General features: G+C 34.6%; 1 protein-coding gene across 1 annotated transcript; it reads right to left on the bottom strand.

Moving 5' to 3' along the window:
• Positions 1-419: 419 nt before the first annotated feature.
• On the bottom strand, positions 420-24,620 carry Hdac2 (histone deacetylase 2). Its single transcript, XM_076858333.1, has 14 exons — positions 24,329-24,620; positions 16,356-16,468; positions 14,982-15,099; positions 13,249-13,323; positions 12,343-12,481; positions 10,152-10,293; positions 8,712-8,804; positions 8,520-8,628; positions 5,601-5,741; positions 5,267-5,375; positions 4,528-4,658; positions 3,590-3,745; positions 1,321-1,378; positions 420-800 (listed from the first exon to the last, which is right to left on the bottom strand). Exons 1-14 carry the CDS (start codon positions 24,378-24,380, stop codon positions 770-772), a joined length of 1,467 nt encoding a protein of 488 aa, XP_076714448.1. The 5' UTR covers positions 24,381-24,620; the 3' UTR covers positions 420-769.
• Between the last annotated feature and the right edge of the window lie 537 nt (positions 24,621-25,157).

The raw sequence follows: 25,157 nt of genomic DNA, 5'->3' as shown, positions 1-25,157 counted from the left end.
AAGAGAATTCCTATATCTTAATTATACAGCTTGTATTATGAATTTCAAAGACAAATTCTAACAAGATGTCAATCTTCACTGATACTAAGCTATAAAGAACAAAGTGGTAGCATTTCTATTATAGCTAGAAAAACTTATATTAAATACCTATCTTTTTTTTTTTTCCTACTGGGACTGAATCCAGGGGTGCTTTACCACTGTGCTACATCTCTAATCCTTTTATTTTTTATTTTGAGATAGGGGCTTGCTATGTTTCCAAGCTGGCTTTGAAGTTGCCATCCTCCTGCTTCAGCCTCCCAAGAAACTGGGACTTATAGTTGCACCACTGTTCCAGGCAGTAAATAGCTATCTTGAAAGCTGCAATCATCTTTCACCACTAAAACAAACTTTCATTTTTAATAAACAGACAAAAGGCAATCCAAGTACAATTTTTTAATAAAGATAATTACAAAAGATGGAAAAAATCAGCTCAGAAAGGCCAATTACTTCTTTAATAGATCAGTTTTTGACATAATAACTCACATCAATTTTAAATACTATCACATAAAGCATGGTGGAGAAAAGAAATTTTGCTTCATAATTAGAAAAACTCACAATAAAACTTGCCAAGAAAAACAAAAACAAAACAAAAAGCCATTTTGAAAATAAATACAGTCCATGCCAAAGTAGTATAAAATGAAGCCAGAAGTCTTCAAAGAGAAAACATTTTTTTGTCCCAGTATTTTCTCACTTTTTAAATGGTTTCCTAAAATTGGGGGGACTCTCAAATTCAAGGGTTGCTGAGTTGTTCTGACTTGGCTCTGTTGAAAGAGGTAACACGAAATATACTGATCAGATCCTGTAGGTTCATGTCAACAAACACATCAGCTGATAAAGCCTAAAGAGTAATTAATGCCTTAGTCTTTATAATCTATTCAAAGTTATTCTTCATTTATAGCACAAAATTATGTTACCAACAACACATGCTTTCTGACAAAAATCCTTGATTATGCTTTTACTTATAAATTGTTATTTGAGCCCAATGTTTAAGTTCATCTATTTCACACACACACACACACACACAACTGTACAAAAATTTGAGAACCAAGAAAACCACTAGTGCATATATTAAGGTTTACAGCATATAAAAATCATTTACTTCAGATAAATTACATGCAAACACTGACTTTAGAAATTTATGTGCAAGAATAAATTTAGATTATTTCATGCAATTTGATAATGTTCTTATGTTCTAGTCCAGTATTTCGTAAGTATACATATGCCCTCAAATGTTTATTTTTATGGTATAATAAAAACTACTAGATAGGGAATATCATTTACCCTTTGGTATCTGTTTTTTCACCACTATTGTCCTTGGATTTATCTTCTTCCTTAACATCTAAAAGCAAAGATGAGAAAAAGATTAAAACCTATTGAAGTATATAAAATATATATTTTGTTATAAAATATACTTTAAAAATATATTTGTTTTAGTTGTACATGTTCACAATACTTTTATTTTGTTTATTTTTATGTGGTGCTGAGGTTTGAACCCAGTGCCTCATATGTGCTAGGTGAACACTCTACCAATGAGCCACAACCCTAGCCATAAAATATACTTTTAAAATATAAAAAACTCATATGCAATCTTGATATTCAAGAACTCAGTAATTAAATAAGCTTTGTGTTTGATGCACTACATGACGAAGGTTTAAGCTGTCAATGCAATACTGGGTCTTTCCCTTTTTGAACTTTTTGTTCTACGGGATCACAGTATTATATAGGTGGGGTAGATACTGTGAAAAAGTTCAGCATACAGACATGAACACAGCATTATGGGATGTAAGAAAGGGTTACTAAGTGAGATTTAAGAGGTGTCCTGAAGAATGAAGATTTTGCATGGACAAGAAAGGAGAAGTTCTTCAATAGAGAAAAACTTCAAGGACTTTGAGGCAAGAAGGAACTGGTAAGATGGAAGAAGAAACTATAAAGACGAATATGGCAGGAATACTGTGAGAACAGGGGAAAAGTTAGATAGAAACAGAGTCTAAATCTCAGTACTCTGACCTCTAGTTTTTCACCCTCATTAAATCAATACTGGAAGTTCACAATTTTAACATATTATCAGTAGTAACCCCATAAACTTCAGATTATGAAAACAAATTATCCCAAATGTGCTAAAAATTTTCTTTAAATATGTAAACAAACCCAAGTTGTGATGAAATGACCTCATAAGGACATAGAAAAATATCCTCAGGTATCCCATAACTTTTAATACAAATATATGTGTTGACAAAATGGATTTTCATAATATTCGTTCTGCTTTTATCTATGTAAACTGTAATTCAAAAGTAATAAAAAGGGATAAAGAAGAAAAGGAATGGCCCTATATTCTAGGGTTAGATCTATAAATCTTTTTTTTTCTTTTACTTTTTTTTTAACACACAAATCGGGTTCAATGTGTTATGCATACACACAAACGCACTGATCAATTCCAACTTCCTTTTATCCACCTTCCCTAACTCTTCCTAAACTCATTAAATATACATGTTTGAAAATTTTTCTGTTAATCTTTCTTTTTTCTATTTGTTGAAGGATTTTTAACAATTTATAAAGCCCTAAGAGAAGTCTATCAACGAACAACCTGGTTTTAAAAAAGGCATCAAAATCAACAATGAAAGTACTAAAGGAGCTGAATATTATCAGATTAATCCACCACTGGGCCAGTAAGATATTTAATGTTATTTTCATTTTTAGTTAAAATAGCCATAAAAAACACAAGCACCCTAGTACTTTTATTTGGAAGAAAAGTTACAAAAAAGATGAAAGATTTAAAAATGATAAAACAAACAAACAAAAAAAACCTAAAAAAAAAAAAAAAGGAAAAAGATAACATAACAATGAAAGAAAACAACTAGCTGGGTGTGGTGGTGTACAACTGTAATCCCAGTGGCTCTGGAGGCTGAGGTACTAAGCGACTCAGTAGAGACCCTGTCTCTAAATAAAATACAAATATTCTGGAAATGCAGGTAAAAGATAGTAAGAGCTTCTTGTTTACAAAATTCAACTACCTAAATCTGACAGCATTCTGAAGTATGTTAAAGCATCAGAAAGCAGTATCTCTTCACAGTTCAGTTCACAAATCCTTTTCTATATTTCCTTAATTTTTATTTTCTTCAATTTCTGAACAAAGTCTATTACGTGACCTTTTTCAAAATGACGAAACTAGTCTGAAGATAATGAAACTTTTTGTTTGACTTCCATTAAATTAGGTAGGTAAAAATTACCTCAGGATTTCAGCTGTTTATATGGAATTACAACCATTTTGTCTTCTTACTCAATTTATATAGATCATAGTACAATGTTCACTATTTTCAACCTATGTCATTAAGAGAAGGAAATAAGGTCTCCTGTATTATAAAAGCAAATATAAATAGCAACATTTGAAAAGCTTTAATCAAAAGATATTTAAGAGTTAAACACAGCTTAAATGGAGGGAAAAACATTATCTACCTTTCACATCCATCTGATACTTGTGTAGTTGTGATTTCAGGTTCTCATAAAAATGTTCAATCTTAAAAACATACATTTACCAAAAAGTAAACCTGACCTGCTTTTTTGTCCTCTGTTTCCTTCTTGTCTTCTTCAATTCTAGCTTTCTTTGCTCCTTTCTTATGATCAGCCACATTTCTACGCCCTCCTTCCCCTTCATCCTCAGAATCTGAGAATTCTTCATCACAAGCTATTCGCTTGTCTGATGCTCGAACTGACATATAAAAAAGATTTTAATATATTCTGGCAAAAAAAATTCAGAATCATTATACCCTTACAGATGCACAAAACAGTCACCACATTTAGAAGTATAAAAAATGCTTAAAAATTTTAAGTTTTGAATGGTTTCTTGATACGAAAAAGTTAGCTTTGATCTATTATAGATATAGTTCAAAGAGACATGAGAAACTTTTCAGGATGTCATTTGTTTTTTTAAAAGGCTAAACTTTGGAGAAACTGTTTTTTTAAATAGGACAATGTCTTTACCTAAAAAGCAGCCCTCTTATTTCAGAGCTGAGAAATGATTGTGTATACCGTTAGGCACACCCTTATGCTATAAACCTAACAATCCATCGTACTGTATGTAATGAGAAGCTGTAAAATCAAACAGAAGGTACTTCATGTTATCTAACTCATCCTACTTTGAACAAATGAGGTGTTTCCAATTATTCTCAAATTAAATAAGTGGCTCATTTTTGAAACTTATACTTTTCTTTGGTGACTGGGCTTTAACCCATAGACCTGAATATGCTAAGCAAGTACTCTGCCAGTGAGCTATATAACCCCAACCACAGGAAACCTTGCAATTATATACATATAGTACTATTAAAAACAAACAAACAAAAAAACACTACTGACATCCAAATCAGGCTTTGATATATTAAAGAGCTAAATCTATATAAGATTAAAAATGGAGAAAATGTCAATAATATGTGTTCATGAAACAAGCCCTTTAGTGCTATTTTGGTGTCATAAAAACCTTTAACATTATCTTACTAGAAATTCTCTTGTCTGGATCTTCTCCATCTTCGTCTCCACTGTCTTCATGAACAGCATCTTCTGGAATAGCTTGCATCTGGACACCAGGTGCATGAGGTAACATGCGCAAATTTTCAAATAAACGCTGTCTAAATTACACACATTGTTATTAAACAAAATTCAAGTCCTTTGAAGTTCCTCTTGCATGCAAATAAAAATATAAGCAAAAATACTCATGTTTTATCTAGCTTAACCAATGAACTAAAATAATACCAACATTAAGCATCAATACTTTACATGTATTTAATCTGCACAACTTACCAGTCAGATACTGTTTTATCCCCCATTTCCGTGATGAGGCAACATAAACATAAAAGTCAAATGAACCTATCTAATGTCATATGGCTAGTCTTTGGTAAAAAGGAACCAATACCTGTGTACTACCTATGTCTCTTGAACACCATATGGAGACAAAGATTTGAGAAAACATGTCTGATAATAATGTAAATCAAACTTAAGAGTGCCCCCTGCAATGTTAAAAATTTCAATTAAAAAATGATGAAAATATTTTTATCTATGAAGCTCATACCTTTCCATCAAATTAAGAAATTAAATCAGTAATCTTGAGGTTTCAAACCCTTTTCAAGATAACAAAGGAAATTTCTAATGTATAAATTAAAATAAATCCACTCTAATTATTCTTCCAAAGCTTTTGTCAAGATGAAATTGTTAGCAAAATGATTCAAAGATTTCTTACTTTATCTTTTCCATATATTCTGGAGTATTCTGGTTTGTCATGTTTGAAGGACTAATATGCAGTTTGAAGTCGGGTCCAAAATATTCAAAGTAATCATTATATGGAAGCTCTATTAAAAACAATGAAATAAAGTTACATAATTAAAAGTTCAGTTTCCTTACAAAAATCATACGCAGAATATAGATACAGGTAAAGAAATATTTCCATAGAAAATGTTCAAAAGTGAATGTAAAGCGAATGCTATCTTATTTATATAATTTTGGAATATAATCATTCATTCATCTATTTGTATTGACAGTCCATACAATACATATCCTGCAGTGTGAATACTTACCATTGGGAATCTCACAATCAAGGGCAACTGCGGTCTCATATGTCCAGCATCGGGCAACGTTGCGGATTGTGTATCCTCCTCCCCCAAGCATCAGTAATGGTAAGTTAAAAGTTTTTACAACTTCTACACATTTAGCATGACCTAAGACAAAAAAGATTTGGGTAATAACAAAATCCACCTACTCTAACAGTTTGAAAAATGAACCTTACAACAGTAGTAAATGCAAACAAAATTTTGCTTAACCAAAATGAGTTGAATTTAAATACTTTAAAAATAAAGAATAAAAATTTGAGAAATTTCTAGTATAAAAACTCCTTGCTAATCACTTTCCTTACACATAATAATAAATGAGGGTATCTTTAGTAAAGGTCCGTGATAGAAAAGTCAAATATGTACTGGGCAGTCTGGCACATGTCTGTACGGCCAAGTGACTTGGGAAGCTGAGGCAGGAGGACTACAAGGTTCAAGGCCAGCTTGGGCAACTCAATCAGATCCTGTTTAAAATAAAAAGGGCTGGGTATATAACTCAGAGGTACCATACTCCTGGGTTTCATCCCTAGTATAGGGGGTGGGGGGAGGAGATAAGATTTTTAAAACACAAATATGTTCATTTGTGGTTATATGGGGGAGGGGGAAATCAGGCTATAATAAAACATTATATACAATCCAAATTGACTTTTTATTTTGGGTACCAGGGACTGAACTCAGGGGCACTCGGCCACCAAGCCACATCCCCAGCACTATTTTGTATTTCATTTAGAGACAGGGTCTCAAATGAGTTTGCTTGGCGCCTTGCCTTTGCTGAGGCTGGCTTTGAACTTGTGACTCTCCTGCCTCAGCCTCCTAAGCCACTGGGATTACAGACATGTGTGCGCCACCACCCCAGGCTTGAGTTGACTTTTGTTTCCACTTTCCCCTGCATATATGTATAGAATATTTGGAAGGTTATAACACAAAGTTTAATCAAAGTTTTTTTAGATAGTGGAAATTTGCATAATTTTCTTAAATAATGAGATTATAAACCTAACATAAAAACTAAATATTTCCTCTGAACAAATATCATGCATGGTTCAATAATTTACAAGTTAAAAGTAACTTCTTTAGGCACATAATCATAAAGTAAGGAAAAAAGTTCCTCAATTATAAAAGAAATCCATGCATTTTGAAGAATATTTGGGACAATAAGATACAAAGAAAAATACTAACTACCTAAAATCTCATCATCCAAAGACATTTATTTATAAAGTTTAGTTGGCTGTTCTCTTCAGGTAATTGTAAAACGACTATTTTTATTAAGCATTCTTTAATAGATGTATTACATGATTCACAAGCCAACCTTAATTGCTACTACAACAAAAACAAAGGCTTCTTATAATCTGGATATTTTTAAAGAGAAAATAAGTAAAACATTTACTTTTCCTTCATCCCAAAACCAGACAAAAATGACTGTAAAGGGATTTTTTAAAAGGCTAAAATTTGTGAAAATAAATGGGAGAGAACACAACACCAAGAGTATAAATGAATACAGAAGGGAAATGAACAAGAGGAAACAACTTTAGGAGACCTGAGAAATCCAAATAGATTCTGGCAATAGAGAAATTATACAATCTGCTATCAGTTGAAATACAATATACATTTATTATTTTAAGAGTAACATGCTATGCTTTATTATCAAAGCATTATTTTAAAGACTTTCTGAAAGTCAATCCAAATTTTAGAAGTATGTATGTTAAAGGGTCTGAAGGCATAGGTCAGTGCTTCTCTGGCATGTGTAAGGCCCTAAGTTATTTGGTCCATAGTACCAAAAACAAACAAACAAACAACATATCGTTCACTTTAGGAAGCACATATCCATTTTGAGGCAACAGATGGTTATTAACACTTGTTGACCTACCAAGTACAGTAGAAAGCATAACATCAGGTAAAGTAGTTTTTAATATCTATATTTGATGATTCAATAAAATTTAGGCCAGCAATCATTCTGAAAAAGTTCTATTTGAGAACTCTTCACCACTTATGACAGAATTCAAAGCAGAATATCAACTTACTACCTTAAACATTCCCATGGGAGAGAAAACTCCAAAATCTCACATGATCTGCATGACAAATCATTTCTGAGTCACATACATTTTAAGAGTCTATTAAATGGACACTAGACATTCATTCCATAATGGTTATTTTGGTCTGGCCTAGATTTAATCATATGTTGATTTCAACATTTGATCAAAATTTAATTTGGTGTAACATTCCTCCTTTCCCACACACCTTTTCTCAGGAAGCCAGAAGACAAAGAAATCAGGATCTGTATAGGATACTCAGTCCAAATAGGAAGGTAAAAGTGATAGAATAGTTGATGCATCTGAACATATGAAGATATTTAGACATTGGCTGCCTAAGAATGAGTAAAGAGACAACTGAAAAAACCTTAGCAAAACTGAGCTATGAAGGAAATAAAAATCAGATATGGCGAAAAGATGTTGCTGCTGTAAATATTGATTACCACAACCAATATTCTAGTATGTAAAAGGGAGATAAAGGAAGAATTCATGTATGATGGGAACAAAGAAGTGAAGAGAGCTAAATCCTCTTTTTCATAATGGTAAATCAATATAAAATTAAAAATCTAATTAAGTAAGTTATCTGGAAGAAAGTGAAACCAAAATATAATCATCAAAAACACTGGAAATAGCTGCTTCAGTTGGAATGGCAGCAAGCCGTATGAAAGATATTTATGCATAAATGATAAAATAAAAAACACTTAATTGAAACAAGGTTAATTGAAGTCATATACACACCCCAGATAAGAAGCACCCATTTTGTGTTAAAATGTCAGGTGAAAAGTAAAATGGGAACTTCTATGGCGAAATTCTTGGGAAGGAGAAATTTTTTGAGGGGAATACGCTTATCTAAATTTCTTACCTTTGACTGTTAGATTGAAGCAACCAAGCCTATCACCAGACAATGAGTCTGCACCACACTGTAATACCACAGCACTTGGCTGATACATCTCCATCACTTTTGAGATAATCTATATACAGAATAAACAAATATTAACACATCTCTAATAATACTTAAATTTCCATTTCAATTTTGAAAATAATTAATACTTACAGGCTTAAATATCTGCCCATATGACTCATCATCTATACCATCTCTCATTGGAAAATTGACAGCATAGTATTTGCCTTTTCCAGCACCAATATCCTAAGACACATAAATAGATCTTAGAGACTATTTCATAATAAAAAGCTTGACACACTTGTTTATAATATTTGTAAGATTAAAAGACCAAGTAAAAAACCCCAATTTTGAATTCATATTAAAAGTTGAGATACAAACAATGTAAATTGAGAATAGTAAGGAATAAAAATGTGCGTGCCCCAATATTTACAGATTAGTTGTATTCTCAAACGTTGAGGAGAATTACCCAAGAGTTTCTAGGGACCACGAATGTGTACTTCTAATAGATTCCCAGATATTGCTTGTTTAAACCCATTATTTCCTATTGCCCTAAATATGAACACCTATAAAAACCTAAATTGAGTAATTTTATAGGTGTCCCATATGATGGGACATTATTTATTTAGACATGAAATAAATTTTATTTTTACTTGTGTTAGTTTGATTTTATCTTTGAGATAAAATCAAGTAGGAAAGAAAGAAGCTGAAGGAACTAAAGTAACAAGGAGCTGAAATTATAGATCTGAAAATTTAAAAGTCAAATAATTTAAACTCAAACTAAATATCTGAACTCCTGTTCATTTTTAAGTTAGAAAAGATTTTATGGTAACATCCTATTTCCTACCCAACAAGTTTACAGAAATAGTGCCATCTTGTGGCCAAATAAAGAAAAAGCACACATGTAAAAAATAAGGCTAAATTTTGGTTGCTAAAGTGAATGACAAATGGGGGGATGGGGGACACGGACCTTACACAAAATAGTTCAGAGTTAAATGTTCAATACCATGCTAAGCAAATCTCCCACATAATCCATACTGAATTGTAAAGAGCCATTAAATTTCTGAATAAACACCCACATGCAAGTAGTATGGTTCAAGAAAACCTCTAATAAAGCTAAAAAAAAAAAAAAAAGTTTGTAGAAATGGAATTTGACAGTGATTTTCACATTTATTAGATGCTGGAATACCAGACGAAAAAAGCATAATAGAAATAAATGTACTTAATGTAATAAACAAGGAGTACTAAGGTACTATAAAAGCTTTTACAGTCAATAGAAATGTAGACCACCACAGGATAACTTTGAAGATTCAAACTAAGCAACAAGAAAAGTGCTTTGTGCCCATACTTTGTGAATGTTCAAAAATAATTATTCAATCATAGAAGAGGGCAAAGAAAAAGGTTGTCTTAAACTCTCACTAAATCTTTGCTTATAGTCAAAAAAAGTGAATTCTAGCAGACATTACAACATATAAAGTGATTTAATTCTACGTATAAGCTTCATATTAATGACTCAGGAAAAACATTAGTTCAAGTATAAGATTACTAACCTCCTAGGTTACTCATATTTATTCAGACAGAATTTGGTCTTACCCTCAAGTCTCCTGTGCCAGGAAAGTATTCCCCATACTTATGGAATGAAACAGTCATTACACGATCTGTTGTATAAAAAGCTTCTTCAACACCATCACCATGATGGATATCTATATCAATATATAAGACTCTCTGATGATACCTGAAAACAAGGCCATATTTAAGTTGTTATTATTATTATTATTTTTATGGTTCTAAGGTGAAAAGAATTACCAGAAACTCAGGAAACTATAATTTTAGCTCTTGCGTTCCAGAATGCTTAACCCTTTTCTTACTCTTCCTCCAGCCTAGAAGATCATTCAAAGATCTAAAGTTAGTTTGAACCTTATACCTTTAAATCTCCCATTTGGGCCCAATTTAAGTGAAAAAGTATTTTTACTTGAGAAACTTGTCCTATTCTACATGCTTTAAAAACAGCACATATTTCTATATATTAATATTTATAAAACAGCACATATTCTATATATTCTATATTAAAGACTATACAATACAAGATTGTTACTTCAATTAAAATACCTCTCTATAGTAAATCTTCAGCATTAAGGTCAGCAAACTGTGCGTTTAAAACAAATCTGGGCAACTGGTTTTTAATAGCTTTGAGCTAAGAATAGTAAATGTTTTACATTTTTAAATTGTTAAAAAACAGAAGTTGAAACAAAAATATTTTTGACATGTGAAAACTAAGACATTCTTTTTGCGTCCATTAAAAAAGTTGTACTGAAACATGGCCATGATCATGTTTATGTTTTCTCTATGACTTCTTTTGTCCTGCAACTGCAGTGCTGAACAGTGTGACAGAGGCCATATATAGGACTTTTATCACTTCATACTGATGCTTTAGAGCACTACAAATTGCAGTGATGCATTTTTAACTCAAATATATTTTAGGAGCCATCATATCACCATTATCATGACAGAAAAAGAAAAGGGTAAACTACTTCCAATGTTATCATTTTGAATACAGTGATATGCAGATTATTTTGTTATTGCATTAGATGACAAAACATTGTATTTCCTATAAATGTTACCATAGCTAAGTGAAAAGAATACTATAAATTGACATTATCAGATTAGGTACTCATGATACTCTCAACTCACAGAATATCAACATTCAGAAAACTCAGAAAATTTGAAAGCAGTATATCTCATCGAAGCAGAAATTCTTCATAAAAATGAAAAAATATAAATGAAGCTGTAGTCAAGGTTAAGTTTCCAAATGTGTTAGAAAAAGCAAGGAAAACTGTTCACCAAGTCAATTAATTAAATAATATTTGAATTTTACCAGGAAGTAGAATTGTATCCAGAAAAATTAAAATTGTTTAAGACTATCAGCCTTGTGGTCAAAAACTTGCTCAAAGAGGTGAAGACACTGGAAGGAACATCAATACTCAAAAAAACTAGGTGAACAACTTCAAATGGTTTGCTTTGGCTCTTGATGAGTCAAGAAGATGTTAATACAGACTCTACTCAGTTATGTTTACTAATTTAAGGAGTCAATACCAAGGTTAAGTGGCTGAAAATTAGCTTCTGTGAATAGTATGCATGGTGTAACTACAAGAAAGAACATTTTCAAAGCTGAGAATACAAATTTTACACAGTACAAAACAGAATCTGCAAAAATAATTGATGGTAAAAAAAAAAAAAAAATCTAATTTTGTTAATCTCCAAATTCCTAAGCACTTTTATTAGTTTCTTTCTCAAACTGTAGTCAAGAATGACTTAAAAAATAATATCCTTCAGCAATTTAGAATGTTATATCAATTAGTAGAGAACAAGCCCTATCTAGATGTGGAAGCCAGGCTAGACTCATGTAACAGGTAAAAAAAATTGCCCTTAACACAAGTTTTGAATTTTCAGCCTCAAATTAAAACTTAAAACTATTAGGATATAAATTCCCAAGGTTATATTACTTTTCATTAGTTGAAGCAGTAACAAATATAAATTGTCAAAACTACTTCTAAAAGGGTACTTAATGGTAGTTTTAGACATTTATACAATGCATTGCTCACTCTAAATACAAGGACTGGATAAATTTTCCTATCCTTCTATCTTTCCTTATTATGAATTTCTAGAAATTCACCAGATCAACCCACTATCATTTACTTGATGCTTTTAAAAATTCTTTTAAATTTTGTTGCATTTTAATGAAAACATTTTATCACAGAAAAATTATCAATGCAAATTAACTTACTTTAGTAATTCAAGGATGGCAAGCACAATATCATTAACATAACAGAACCCTGATGCTTCTGATTTCTTTGCATGATGTAATCCTCCAGCCCAATTAACAGCCATATCAGTTTGCTGTCGGTTTAGCTTCACAGCCCCAGCTAAAAAGTAGAAAGATAAGACATATAAAATAAAAAATTAAGAGACAAAAAAAGCCTATAATTAAGAACATGCTATGTATAAGCAAAAGAGTCTTAAATCATAAGGGATAAGAATCACTGTATAGGACACTAAAAAGAAATTTCACTTCTGTGTTTTCCTATAGCCATGACCTGACTAAATGGTATGCGTGGGAGTAACAATGACCATTAGGGGAAAAAAAGCCTTTAAATGGAAAACTTAAACTTTAACCAAAATTTCAAGTCATTACAATCATACAACATGGGGAATTTGAAGACAATCACAGTTGCTATACTCTAGTCTGAAGGAAATATACGTGGTTAGGCTTAGTTCTAGGTGTAATGCAATCAGGAAGTGACAGATTCATTAGAAGTTGAGGCCCAGTAGGTGATTTTAGGTCACTGGAAGCAGGCCCTTGAAGACCCTGGTCCCTTCCTCTCTTTCCCATATAGCCACAAGGTAAATAAGCTTTCTCCCCTTTGGGCTTTGTTACTACAGGCACAAAGCAATCCAGTCATGAACTGAAACCCCTAAAACTTCCAGCCAAAACAAACCTTTCCTTTTTCTAAGTTGATTATCTCAGGTACTTTGTTAAGTGATAGAGGGCTTATTAACACAATATTCTACCATAACCACAGATTCCTTTTTAGTATCAAAATCCACTTCCGTACCAACTTCTGCTGTAAATAACTCAAAGGTTACATAACCATATTTAGATCAACTTTTAAATATGAATTGAGACACTTACCAACTGAGCCACCAGTGGAAAGCTGACAAAACTCAAACAGTCCATCAAACACTGGACAATCTTCTCCAACATTGACTGTGGAAGACGAATTTCATTGCATTATTCAAATTAATGACAGCTCTTACTTATAAAACTTTCCTACAAATACTTTTATTTCATGTAATCATAAAACATACTTTATGGTAGTAATCTAAAATTTATAATTTTAAGACATACTCCATTATTTTACTCAAGGCAATTAAAGTTTTGTGAAATATCATGAATCTGTTCAGAATCATTTGTGAAATATTTCTGCTCTATTAACAAAAAATCCATTATTTTTCAAAACACAAAAGCTCTTTGCTTTTATTTAATTAAAATATAGGCTTAAATTTTCTGGGTAGTTCTTAAACATAAAACAATCAAGATTCTAAAAATTAAGTTAATTCTAATTAATTTATGACAACCTTAAAACTTCTTAGGGCACACATAGCATCCATAACTTTGAAATGTATCTTTTAATGAGTTAACAACAACAACAAAAACAACAAAATGTAACAGTTGGTTGGCTACATCCACAGTTAACCTTGATCTTGAAAGATGATTAAGAATTAACTAGGTTTGAGAACCAAGATATTGAAGGAAATGGCACGTAAGGTAATTAGATATACAACATATAATGATATACTTAGTTCCTTAGTGCTGACAGAATAAAAGGGATAAAGTAGATTCATACAACCCATTCACATTCTACCCATACTCCAAATTATAACCTTTTAAAGAACAAGCATTATAAATAAATTTTAGGGATGGGGATGCAGAGGGATGTAGTTTAGTGTTACACGTGATGCCTGGGTTCAATTCCCAAGTACCACCAGGAAAAAAAAAAAAAAAAGAATAAATTTTAGTTCATTACTGCTCAGATATAATCATAATTTAACTCAGAATTTTATAAATTTTAAATTGGTCCTGATTTAGTCCACGGGTTACCCTTGACTCTAGGTATGAATCTCCACTTGGGAAAAAAAATCATGAATAATAACTCATCACTTATAGTATCTTATTGAATCATACTAGATAATCTATGGTAGATAGATGTGTGAATGAAGTACTATGACTTTGTGAGACAGCTAGTAACTACACTTAATATAATCATCACCGAAGTCATCAATAAAAACACTGATGAAAATGAACTGCAAAATCAAACTTTTTTCCCAACACTGTGATCCAACCATTTTAGGATTTTCTGCATTCTATCTTCAAATTAATTTGTAACCAATCTATAACAATAAATTTCTTTGAACTTACAAATGACAACATTAGTAGAAAAGAATATCTCAACAAAGGTGAAAACAAATTATATGTATTAAAATGCAGGTTTACTAAAGCACATAAACAGCAGACAAAAGTTGCTTACCATGGAAAGACTAATCAAAGTATACGTATATATTTTTTGAAGCAAAGGAGTACATTCTCCCTACCAATATCCATTATCTATATCTCAAAGTTATCATGGGAGCAAAATAAAAAGTAAAACACCATCTGAACTGCCATTTGTATAAGTTTGTTTTTAAACATAGCTTCAACATTATTGTACTGATTTGTCAAAATCAATCAATCAATCAATCAATCATCATAGTAATATTTTAAATCTCCGGGAAAAAGAATACCGATTTCTGTAACTTTCTCAAGCTTCTAAAACTATTCATTTACATTTATATATACATATACATATATTTTACATAAAAACTTACATCTCTGCATCTGCTTACTATACTCAGACATATTATCTGGTCTTATTGACCGTAGAAATTTGATATACTCATCACTGTGATATTTTGTCATTTCCTCAGCAGTGGCTTTATGGGGTCTCTGTAAAGAGAAATAACAGTCAGAACATTAGAATTACAAGTGGTTATATCAGAATTATCAAACAAAATATACAATTTTCTCTAATAGCCTCTTTAAAACAACTATGTCTGCCAGAATAAAACAGATTCCAAAGCTAATCAAAATCATTAATGGGTGCTTTAGGGAACAGTAATCAATACCAAAGCTAATTCAAACTCCTTTAGAAGCACTAAATATAGTATGAACTATGAATTAATTACTCTCTCTTTTTTTTTAGTAGAAATAAGTCAAACTCATAAAGTCAAATCCATGTTTATAAACTACTTTTCTCATTTTCTACCACCAACTTTGTTCTATGAACACTGATTTTATCAATGAGCTCCCAGAAAGAGACTCATTCTCAACTCTAATTCTTCACTTAAGATCTATCTTTTCTTTTGCTAACTTTCTTCTGAAGAGCTCAGCTGAATATCATATTTCTATAAGGCCTCCACATATCCAAACTGCCCTCTTCATTTAAGACACCTATTGTATTTGTACTCTGCTGGCTATTAACACAGTACTTCACATTTATTATATAAATATTTGTAGGATTAATTTCTTGCATAATTCTTTTGTAATAATTCCAGGTCTACTCTTTTCAGTAGCAAAGGCAGTTTAACAATTATTCTAACAGTAAAATTTAACATGATCCACCAAGTTGTGCTCTGGAACAGGAAAGCCTAGGTAGGTATTGTTTTCAAAAATGCTTTAAAAAAGTAAACGAATGGAGAGGGAGGAGGAGGATATTGTGCTAAGCAAAATAAGCCAATCCCCCCAAACCAAAGGCTGAATGTTTTCTCTGATATATGGATGCTAATTCACAATGGGGGTTGGGGGTAGGGAAGAATCAGTTACTTTAGATTAGGTAGAGGGAATGAAGGGAGGGAAGGGAGTAAGTGGGTAAGAAGGATATGAATCAGAGACCAGTGGGATTCTACATCATGTACAACCATAAGAATGAGAAATTATTTTCCATCTATGTATGATATATGAAAGTGCATTCTACTGTCATATATAACTAATTAGAACAAATAAACTACATTATTAAAAAAATGCTTTAAAATCGAGGAAAAAAGGGGCTATTGCCCCCATATTGTTTCCTTTGAGGAATAATAAAAAAGTAGTTTTCTTCCATACCTTTTCTTCTTCTAATTGCTTTCTCCAAAGGGGAAATATGTCTCAAAGTACTAGTTTAAAAAACAAAAAGCTAAATATTTACCAAAATTTATACTCACATATATTTCCATTTTTCTGTATAAACCATAATTTAACAGCAAGTTATGAGTCATGCGGATTCTATGAGGTTTCATGGGATGTCCCTGTCCATAATAATAATTTCCAATATCACCTAAAATGGAAAAGACACAAATTAAACAATACAGACAATGGAATCTTCATAAATTCTATGAATTTATGTATGTTCAACAGTAGAAGGTGCTTACCCCTTAATAAGATTTATTAAATTAATAATGATCTTAAAATTAGTTTTGCAACTTTCAAACTCTATTAGGAAACTAAGATATTATGTCACTTTTACATGCTGATTATTTCATTATTACATTGTTTGTTTATAAATTAAGAAAGCATTCAATGGGGGTTGGAACTGTAGTTCAGTGGTAGAGCACTTGCCTACCATGTTTGAGGGACTGGATTCGATTCTCAGCACCACATATGAATAAACCAAATCAAAGTCCCATGAACAACTAAAAATAAATAAATAAATAAAAAGCTTTCCTGATTTTTTATTTCCCCAAATATTTTTAGAATTCTCTTGCATATTCACATACTCAGGATAAATTCTCTAAGTTTTGGGGCGTATAATTTAATTTTTTTTCGGCAAATATTGCTTCTTGGATGAAATACTAGCACCCCAGAAACTCTTAATAGGTATTGGTATTATGGGAGTTAAAATGTTCTCTGTCTATACCAAAGCCTATTGGAAAAGTTTTAGTAACTGAAATTTAGGTCCTAAAGAAAGGTTTGTTGTGCTAAAACATACCCATGACCATTTTTTTTCAAGTTAACAGGCTATTCGGTCTCATTCTGCATGACTAAATTGTTATAATTCCTAACTTGTACTTTAAAAATTGTATGTAAATGTTTTCATATATGTTTATTTTAAAATATGCAAGAAGCAACAAAAGGATTTTTGTTAATCAACCAAATTTCAATAAAATTAGTATTTTTAGGTAAAGTTCTAGTTTCTTGTAAAAAGCAATAAGAAAGTCTCTAAATACGTACTATTTTTTGAAATGTAAAGGGTGTCTTTTTCTGTTGTTGTTGTTACTAGGAATTGAACCAAGGGCACTTTAGCACTGAGTTACACCCCAGTCCTATTTTCTTTTTATTTAATTGGTTTTTTTTTTTTTTTTGGCAGGGGCTGGGGGGATGGTGGGTGCGGGGGTGGGGAAGAGGACATGGGACCTGGGATTGAACTCAGGGGCACTCCACCACTGAGCCACATCCTCAGCTCTATTTTATATTTTATTTAGAGACAGGGTCTCACTGAGTTGCTGCTTGGTGCCTCTCCATTGCTGAGACTGGCTTTGAACTAGTGATCCTCATGACTTAGTTTCCTGGAGCCACTGGAATTACAGGCAAGTACCACACCCAGATTTTCTTTTTAATTTTGAGACCAAATCTCACTAAGTTACTGAGGCTGGCTTGGAATTTATGATCCTTCTGCCTGTAATAGAGGAAGTTTTTAGGACAGTCTTCATCGAATTATAAGTTATTTTCAGCTCTGATTAATGTTTAAATAAACAATTCCAAAATTTTGTTTGGATAGTTAAACTGATTTTAATGGCTTAAAGCCTATCATTTCAATATAGGCTTAAATATTAAAAGCTAGGATAAAGAATGCTTTGGACTCACTTTTCAGAAAAACCCCAAACTTTTGTACTCTCCATATTCTTGATAATAGTCCATGATGAACATTCAGTTTTATAAAACCTATGCTTTTAATAATACAATATGTTGGCATCATACCTCTGACCTACTGAACTTCATTTTTGACATAAGCTCTTTGAACAATTCATATATACACAGCTGTTCAAAGGTGAGGCCAACTTTATAAATATAAGTATCAACAACAAAGCTAAGAAATAATAGAGACAAGTCAAGCAGGGCCACGGTGCTATGAAACACTCGTCTGCATTTATCACAACTGAAAGGCTGTGAACTCCAAAACAAAGTAATCAAAATCTGCCATATTGCTTTGTTCTAGCCAGTGGCTGTACAAACATTTCTTTCAAAATAGCCTGATCCCATCAGATTGTTATATATAAAAAAGAGTTACAAAGCATCATGTACCTAAGTTCATGCAAGGAAGATACTTCTAAGTTATCATCACTACCAAAGGAGATAATCAGAAGAATAAAGTCCAATCTTCAGAGAACTTGCATCTATCTCTAAGAATTGCCAAGATGAATTTTGTCTCTAGTATTTACCATCATCTTAAAATCAAACACTTTAATTAACAGGCATACAGCGAATCCAATGGAAAGCCAAAAGCTCCAATAATATACAGAAAGATGATGACACGGACAGTTTCCCAGTGTATTTGAAAAACAAAAAAATGATAGCAGTAATTGTCATTTCCTGAGTATTTGTCAGAAGCACTATTCTAAGCACTTTACATGGATTATTTTTTAATCTAGTAAACTAAATTATGATATAGGTAATATTACTATTTCATAATTGCAAAGAAATGGGAGATGCAGGCAAGTAAGGTAACATTACTAAAGTCACAACTAGTTAAGTGGAGGAGCTATCTTCAAATTCTGAAAAGGACAGCTTACAGGAGAATAATGGTATAGCCACTAGAAAGAAATGGTAGGAGAACCAAGTTAACAACTAAAGGATACAACATGGAATATAAACACCAAAATCAAAACTCTGGGTCTTTAAAGAAAATGAAGAAAAGAAACTACTTACTTCAGTGTAATTTGTTACTAACAGGGTCCTCAAAATTTTATATTGATATAGTTTCCAATAAGGTTCTCTGACCCAATTTAGAGACTCTAATCCTACCAAGAATACACACAGTTTAAATGTCAAGTTACAAATACTGTTTCATCAAGAATTCCCCCAAAATGTAAGGGAGTTATGAAAGAACCAGTTCTAACTTTCCCATGCTGAATGCCACACCTCAATTACCAAGATGGCTGTTTTATAAACATCTAATTCTTAAAAAAGATAAAATGTCTTTTCCAAGTTTCATCAATAGCAGTACATTAATTCAGGTTAAGCTTTTGATTCCAAATGAGATACAAAAAAATAACTGAAGATTTTTAGATCATTTTTGAACTCAGGACTGTGAAATGTGCCTCCACTCCTGAAAATAACTGACTGAAAAAAACAAGATGGGAGTAGGGGGGGCAGAGAGCAACAAGTTAAAAAAAAAAAAAAAAAGCTATTGTATTATTTTTGTCTGCTCCGCAATACTTAGTCCACTATCAGGCTTAGCACAACTGGTCCCACCCCTCCTTGAAACACCTTGATTCTGTGTTTCCAAAATACCATTTTCTGATTTTATTCCTACTTCAGGTCCATGCTTCCACAAACTTTTAAATACCAGGATTTTCTCAAGTTCTCTCTTTCATTTAACAAATCAAGAGCTTACTATATGCCAGGCAGGCACTGTTCAGAAACCTGGGTACATCAGTGAATGAGTTCTGCCCTAAATCTCTGAAGAATGAGCTCTGGGTCCTTTCATCTACCTACACTGTCTCTTTCAAAGCCTCAATATTTTACAAGCTATCAAATGCAAAATTTCTACAACTAGTCTCTCCCCTCTGGGTTCCAGGCTATTTTCATGTGAAATAAATACAGATCTCAAAACATAAGATGTTCAAAATAAAGCCCTGGATCAGTCTTCCCAATCTCAATTAGTGGTACCAAGACCCACCTAACTGCTCTATCCAGAAATTTAGGAGCTATCCTTTACTCTTTACCACCATTTCCCTAGCTCCAACCCTATTTCCAATCCATCAACAAGTTCTATTAGTTTTACTGTCCAAACTCTCAGATTATCACTATATTTTATGTGGACCAACATGTGTTCAATTCTTGCTTCTAGTCTACCATCTACCCACTAGGGGTATGCTCTCTACTTAAAAAACTTCAAGAGCTCCCACTCACTCCTTGAATAAAAGTCAAAAAATCTTTTACCACAAAGTCTTCTCTGGCCATTTACTGCCTGCCTAGCCCTGTACCCCATAATTCCCCATGACTTCTTGCCTGTTTTCTCCCTGATATGCCAAGCTCTAACCAAAGGAGAAACTCCGGCCCACTGTCTTCCTTTAGGTCTTTCCCGGTCTGACCAATTACTCTATCAAAGGTCTCCTTTATTACTAAGATGTAGACTTTTATCTTCCTCTTAATATATAATCATTCCCCCACCAACTATTAAGGATTTATCACCATCAAAAGTTTTTATTAAAACCGACAAAATACCTATCCATAACTCACAATGGTTATAAGAATTAAAAGCTTATATTACTATGGGGAAACACAAAATTAAAGCCATAGAAGCAACAGGAAGAAAAAAAGTAATAATTTGCTAATGAAGTGAAAACTGAAGGAAGTGAAGAAGAAAGGAATTTGGGGAAAGAAGATTCAAGCCTAGAAAAATCTCAAAGTTCTACTATATTTGTTAACTATGTGCAATTAATAGAATTTATGACCTACTACTATAGTCCGTTCAGCATTTTTGCCCTCAAGAAACAATTATCCATTTTATAGAAAATAAAGATTTGTAGCACAGCTAAGACCCTATGCAGCTATATTAAAGGCAATCTAGTAAAACACTGGCAGAGGTTTTAAGTAAAAATGTCAAAAAATCCCTGACAACAGCTGGCTGCCTAGTAGAAGTCCTCTGCTAGAGTAAATCAGGAGTACGCTGGGAGGTATGATCTTTGTAATTGTTATAGTCTATCTTTGTATAGTGTTGAGTGCTTTTCTCTGAATCATCTGTTTCCAAACATTTTGATTATGCACTCCCATAAGAGGAAAAAATAAAAGCACAAAGCAATTTGTGCTTAATTAAATAAATTATATAGGTACTCAATCCTACTACACTGCATACAACATAAAACACTAAACGTGATAGGCCTTAAGCTTAATTCAAAACAAAATACAGTTAACATTCCTAAAGTATTAAAAATACATTACAATTAGAACCCAGCATAGTTTTGTTTGCCAATTACATTTAAATAGATGAAAATCACATCATTTGAAGGCCAGAAGGGATTTTAGTGACTATCTAATTAGTGGCATATCATTTTGCAAATTATCAATCTAGTGTAAAAGATGACTAAAGTTTAGAAATGTGCCCTTGGAAATTCTGAAGGCATGAGTCAATATCCAGAGTATGAACTCTTTACTTTTGTTCAAAGATTTATCATCCACAAATACCTGAAGGTTCACTTGGGACCAGCATTTCAGTGATTTAAAGGGTACAATACTGAAGACTATAAATCATGGAGAGAATACATCTACTTTTATAAGTCCCTTTTATTGAAAAGCACAATTCTCCAAGTTGCCAAGAGGCTCAGAGTGTACTTACCAGCCCCAGAAAGCCAATAGTTCTATTCCCACATTCTATACATAACCTATAGTTACAGAACTTACTACATCACTCCTTTTCTCCTTTCTTCTTCCTTTATCAACAAGTTAAAACCAGTTAATCTGGGATACAAGATTATTCAGACCCTATTACCACTGATACTACCTATTCTCAGTCCAATCATCCTATATACCTGAAAGTATAATACTTTGATATAAAAACCTCTTGAATCTTTTTCAAAATTAAAAAAAAAAAAATTATGGCTACTTTTATAACCCGAGAAAGCAGGGTTTTTGGGTAGTGAACATAGTTTAGTATACTATCACACATTAATTAGCACGATTACACCTATTCAATTGAATAATAATAATTGTTAGCCTCCCCCTTGTTTAGTTGTTTAGTTGTGTAAACAACTAAAAAGCCAATTTAAAAAATAAGCCAAAGAAGTACCAAAGATAGGAAATAGATAACCCACCAGAGATTTCCAAATTGTTAGTTATACATCTGGCTGCTGACCATCAGGGAAAGTCATTGATGGGGCTAACATATTGATTCAACTATGATCACAAAACATTTAAAGTATCTCCACTCTGTTCATTGGCCTGCATCCTATTCCTGGAACCAGTGCCTGCTCACTCTCCCTCAATAAAGGCTCACCACACATGGGAGCAGGACGAAATAGCTACAGAGAAAACTGCTACTCGAGTATACCTCCTAGTTCTGCAATTCAAACTTCATAACAAGTTACAAGCAATTTACCCCATCAGAGCCTATCACTGCCAACAGTAACTGGCATTCCAAGAAAAGCCTGAGTACTAATTTCCCCACTTTGTTAAACCTCTTTTCTTTACACCAAGCTTTAATAAAAACAAATCTCTAAACCTTAGAAACAATATAAATTTTAAAACTTAAGTTACATATAGGTTATGTCCTTTCCAATTTGATCAGGGGACTGCAGGCAAAGGTTTGCCATTAATCCAAAACATGCAATGAAATGCATGTTAAAAACTGACATGGTCTCCCATTTCTACACCTCTACACTGACCTCTACATTGGTATGATTTCAAATCAATTTAACACACATATATGGCCTTTTCAAAAAATATTTTCTACAACAGGGTTGTAAGATTTTAGTTTTTCCAATAAGTGATACAGTGGCTTGAAAATAGGCATAAGATTATCATTGCCAAACGAAGAGATGGTATGACCATTTTTAAGTTAGGCCTAATCCTCTAGGGTCTACCCATTTCTCTTTTATGTGTGACTCCAATACACCAAATGACAGAAAGACCTCCAAAATTTGTATTGCTTTGTAAAATCAGGCAAGATTATCATACAGGATTTTCAGGTCATTAAGGCAAGCTAGCTTCTTTGTTGAGTTTCCTTACTCCACCTTTCAAGAGTAATCTATTAGTCCTATACAATTTGTGAAACAGATTACTACATCACTTGGTATATACCTAAAGCTGATACAGGAAACAGGTTTCAAAAATTTAATTTCAGAAATTTAAATTTCAGTGCTCACACTCCAACTGAGAACCCTCAAAATTAAAATTATCTGACTGCTATAATTCACTGTATTTTGAGTTCAAGCTTACCTGATTAGACTATTTAGTCCTGTATACTACTTCTCAAAAGTTTTCCTACACCAGGATTTCCACCACCTTGCCTAAGCTCTCCCAAACCTACAGAGCAGGGTATATATTTCCTGATCGAACAAAGAGCAACAAAGAAGTGGGTGGTAACCACCTCCCATAGAGGCAAGCCAGGACCCATCGACTCAGATCTACCACACAAGCAGAAACCGCTCCAGGATTCCCTACCACCGTCTCTTACTTCACTTGAGGACTACCTACCTCAAACTCGAAAACCTAATTGTTACCGAGGAAGTGCAGCCCTTTCATTTGAATCCTGAGAAAGTGGCGCTCAAAGAACGAGGAGAACAAAGGGTAGGGATGGAAAACTCGGGTGTGAGGGCGCCACTCGCCGGAGTTGGGCCCCCACCCTCGGTAACTCCTCTCCAGCACCGACCGGTGGCGGTGACCGGGGTGAGGCTGGAAGCGTGAAAGACGATGCTGGGCAGACAGAAAGCTGGGGAAAGCGCTCGGAGCCGGGGAGCTAAGGGGTTAGGGGGAGGGGAGAGGTACGAAGGGGCGGAGCTCTCTCGGCCACCCGGCTTTGTGTAGTCGCGGCTGGGGCTGAAATTTTGAGTCTATGGATAAGGATCGGGTGTAGGAGGCTGGAGAGGACCCCCAAACCTGCCCTGCGCTGGAGGCGGGCGGGAGAGGTGCGAGGACAGGCCGTCTTCTCCCCGCGACCACGAAGCCATGGTAGGCCGACGCCAACCCCGCGGTCGGCCGCTGCGGGCCGGCTTACAGCACCGCCGCAGGGAAAGGCGGGGGCAGGCCAGGCGCCCCTATTCCCGCCCGCAGGATCCCAGCATACGCTCCGGAAGGGGGAATCTCCCACTGACCAAGTCGGGTGGGGAATGGGTTAAGATGCGGCCAAGCGTCGGTCCCTCCTCCTCCCCACCCCTCAGCACCGGCACCCACTCGCGACGGCAGCCGCGGGGTCCCGCGCGGCTCCAGGCCAGTCGCCTCTGCCCTGCCCGCCCACCCTGCCGCTCGCCCGGACTCTCACCATCGTAGTAGTAGCAGACTTTCTTCTTGCCGCCTCCTTGACTGTACGCCATGGGCTCCCGGGCCACCGCAGCCTCTGGGCTCCGGCTCCTCCTCCTGCTGCTGCTGCTGCTGTTGCCGCCGCTCGGCGGGGAGAAAAGGGCTGGGGGGCGGACGGGGGTGGCAATCCCGCGGGGAAGGGCAGGTCGGAGGGAGGAGAGGAGGGATGCCGGGAGGGTTCGGTACCGCCCGGCCTTGGGGCCGAGAGAGCGGAGAGGGGGGTGGCAGCAGCGCCAACTCGCGACACTGGGGAGGGGGAGGGGGCCGCCAAACCACCTCTGGAGGCCGAGGGGAGGCGGGATGCGTCCACTGTGGATTCGACGGGGGAGGATGGAGTATGGCTGGAGAAAGAGGCCGCTTCGGATCTGGGACAAAAGTTCTTTGAACAATGAACAACCTGGGGAGGGCGGCACGGTACACTGTCTTTTTACGAGAAAAGTGGTAAGCTTTCGCTCCGCTGGTAGATAAAGGGAACGTGGAGCGGGGTTGACGTTCCCCCCTCGGATCTTTGCACAGTGGATGCGCCTATGCTGAGCTTGCGCAGTCGGTGTCTCCTCAACTGTAGCCTTGGGCGTCTAGACCCCCTCCGTGTCGTCCCACGCTGCTCCCCTCCCCCACTGTCGCGAAGCTCCCGCCGGAACCAGCCACGTGCCGCCGGCCGGGCAGGGGGAAACCATTCTCAAGCTATTTTCGGGCTTCGGAACCGTCCCCCTCCTCCGGTGGGGTTGCAGCCCATGGCCATAGTACCTGGTTGCCTATTTTTCTCATTTATTTTTTCTTTTTTGCTGATA

Source organism: Callospermophilus lateralis, chromosome 6 (genome assembly GCF_048772815.1).
Source record: "Callospermophilus lateralis isolate mCalLat2 chromosome 6, mCalLat2.hap1, whole genome shotgun sequence".
NCBI classification, from domain to species: Eukaryota; Metazoa; Chordata; class Mammalia; order Rodentia; family Sciuridae; genus Callospermophilus; species Callospermophilus lateralis.
The sequence above is the reverse complement of the archived record's forward strand: the minus strand, read 5'-3'. Positions and strand labels throughout refer to the sequence as shown.

Coding starts and splice junctions, on each gene's coding strand:
- Hdac2 (XM_076858333.1), bottom strand. CDS start 24,380: ATGGCGTACAGTCAAGGAGGCGGCAAGAAGAAAGTCTGCTACTACTAC. Junction 13,324..14,981: donor TAGTAAGCAGATGCAGAGAT/GTAAGTTTTTAT, acceptor CGTCTTCCACAG/TCAATGTTGGAGAAGATTGT. Junction 8,629..8,711: donor ATGGGCAGATATTTAAGCCT/GTAAGTATTAAT, acceptor TTCTGTATATAG/ATTATCTCAAAAGTGATGGA.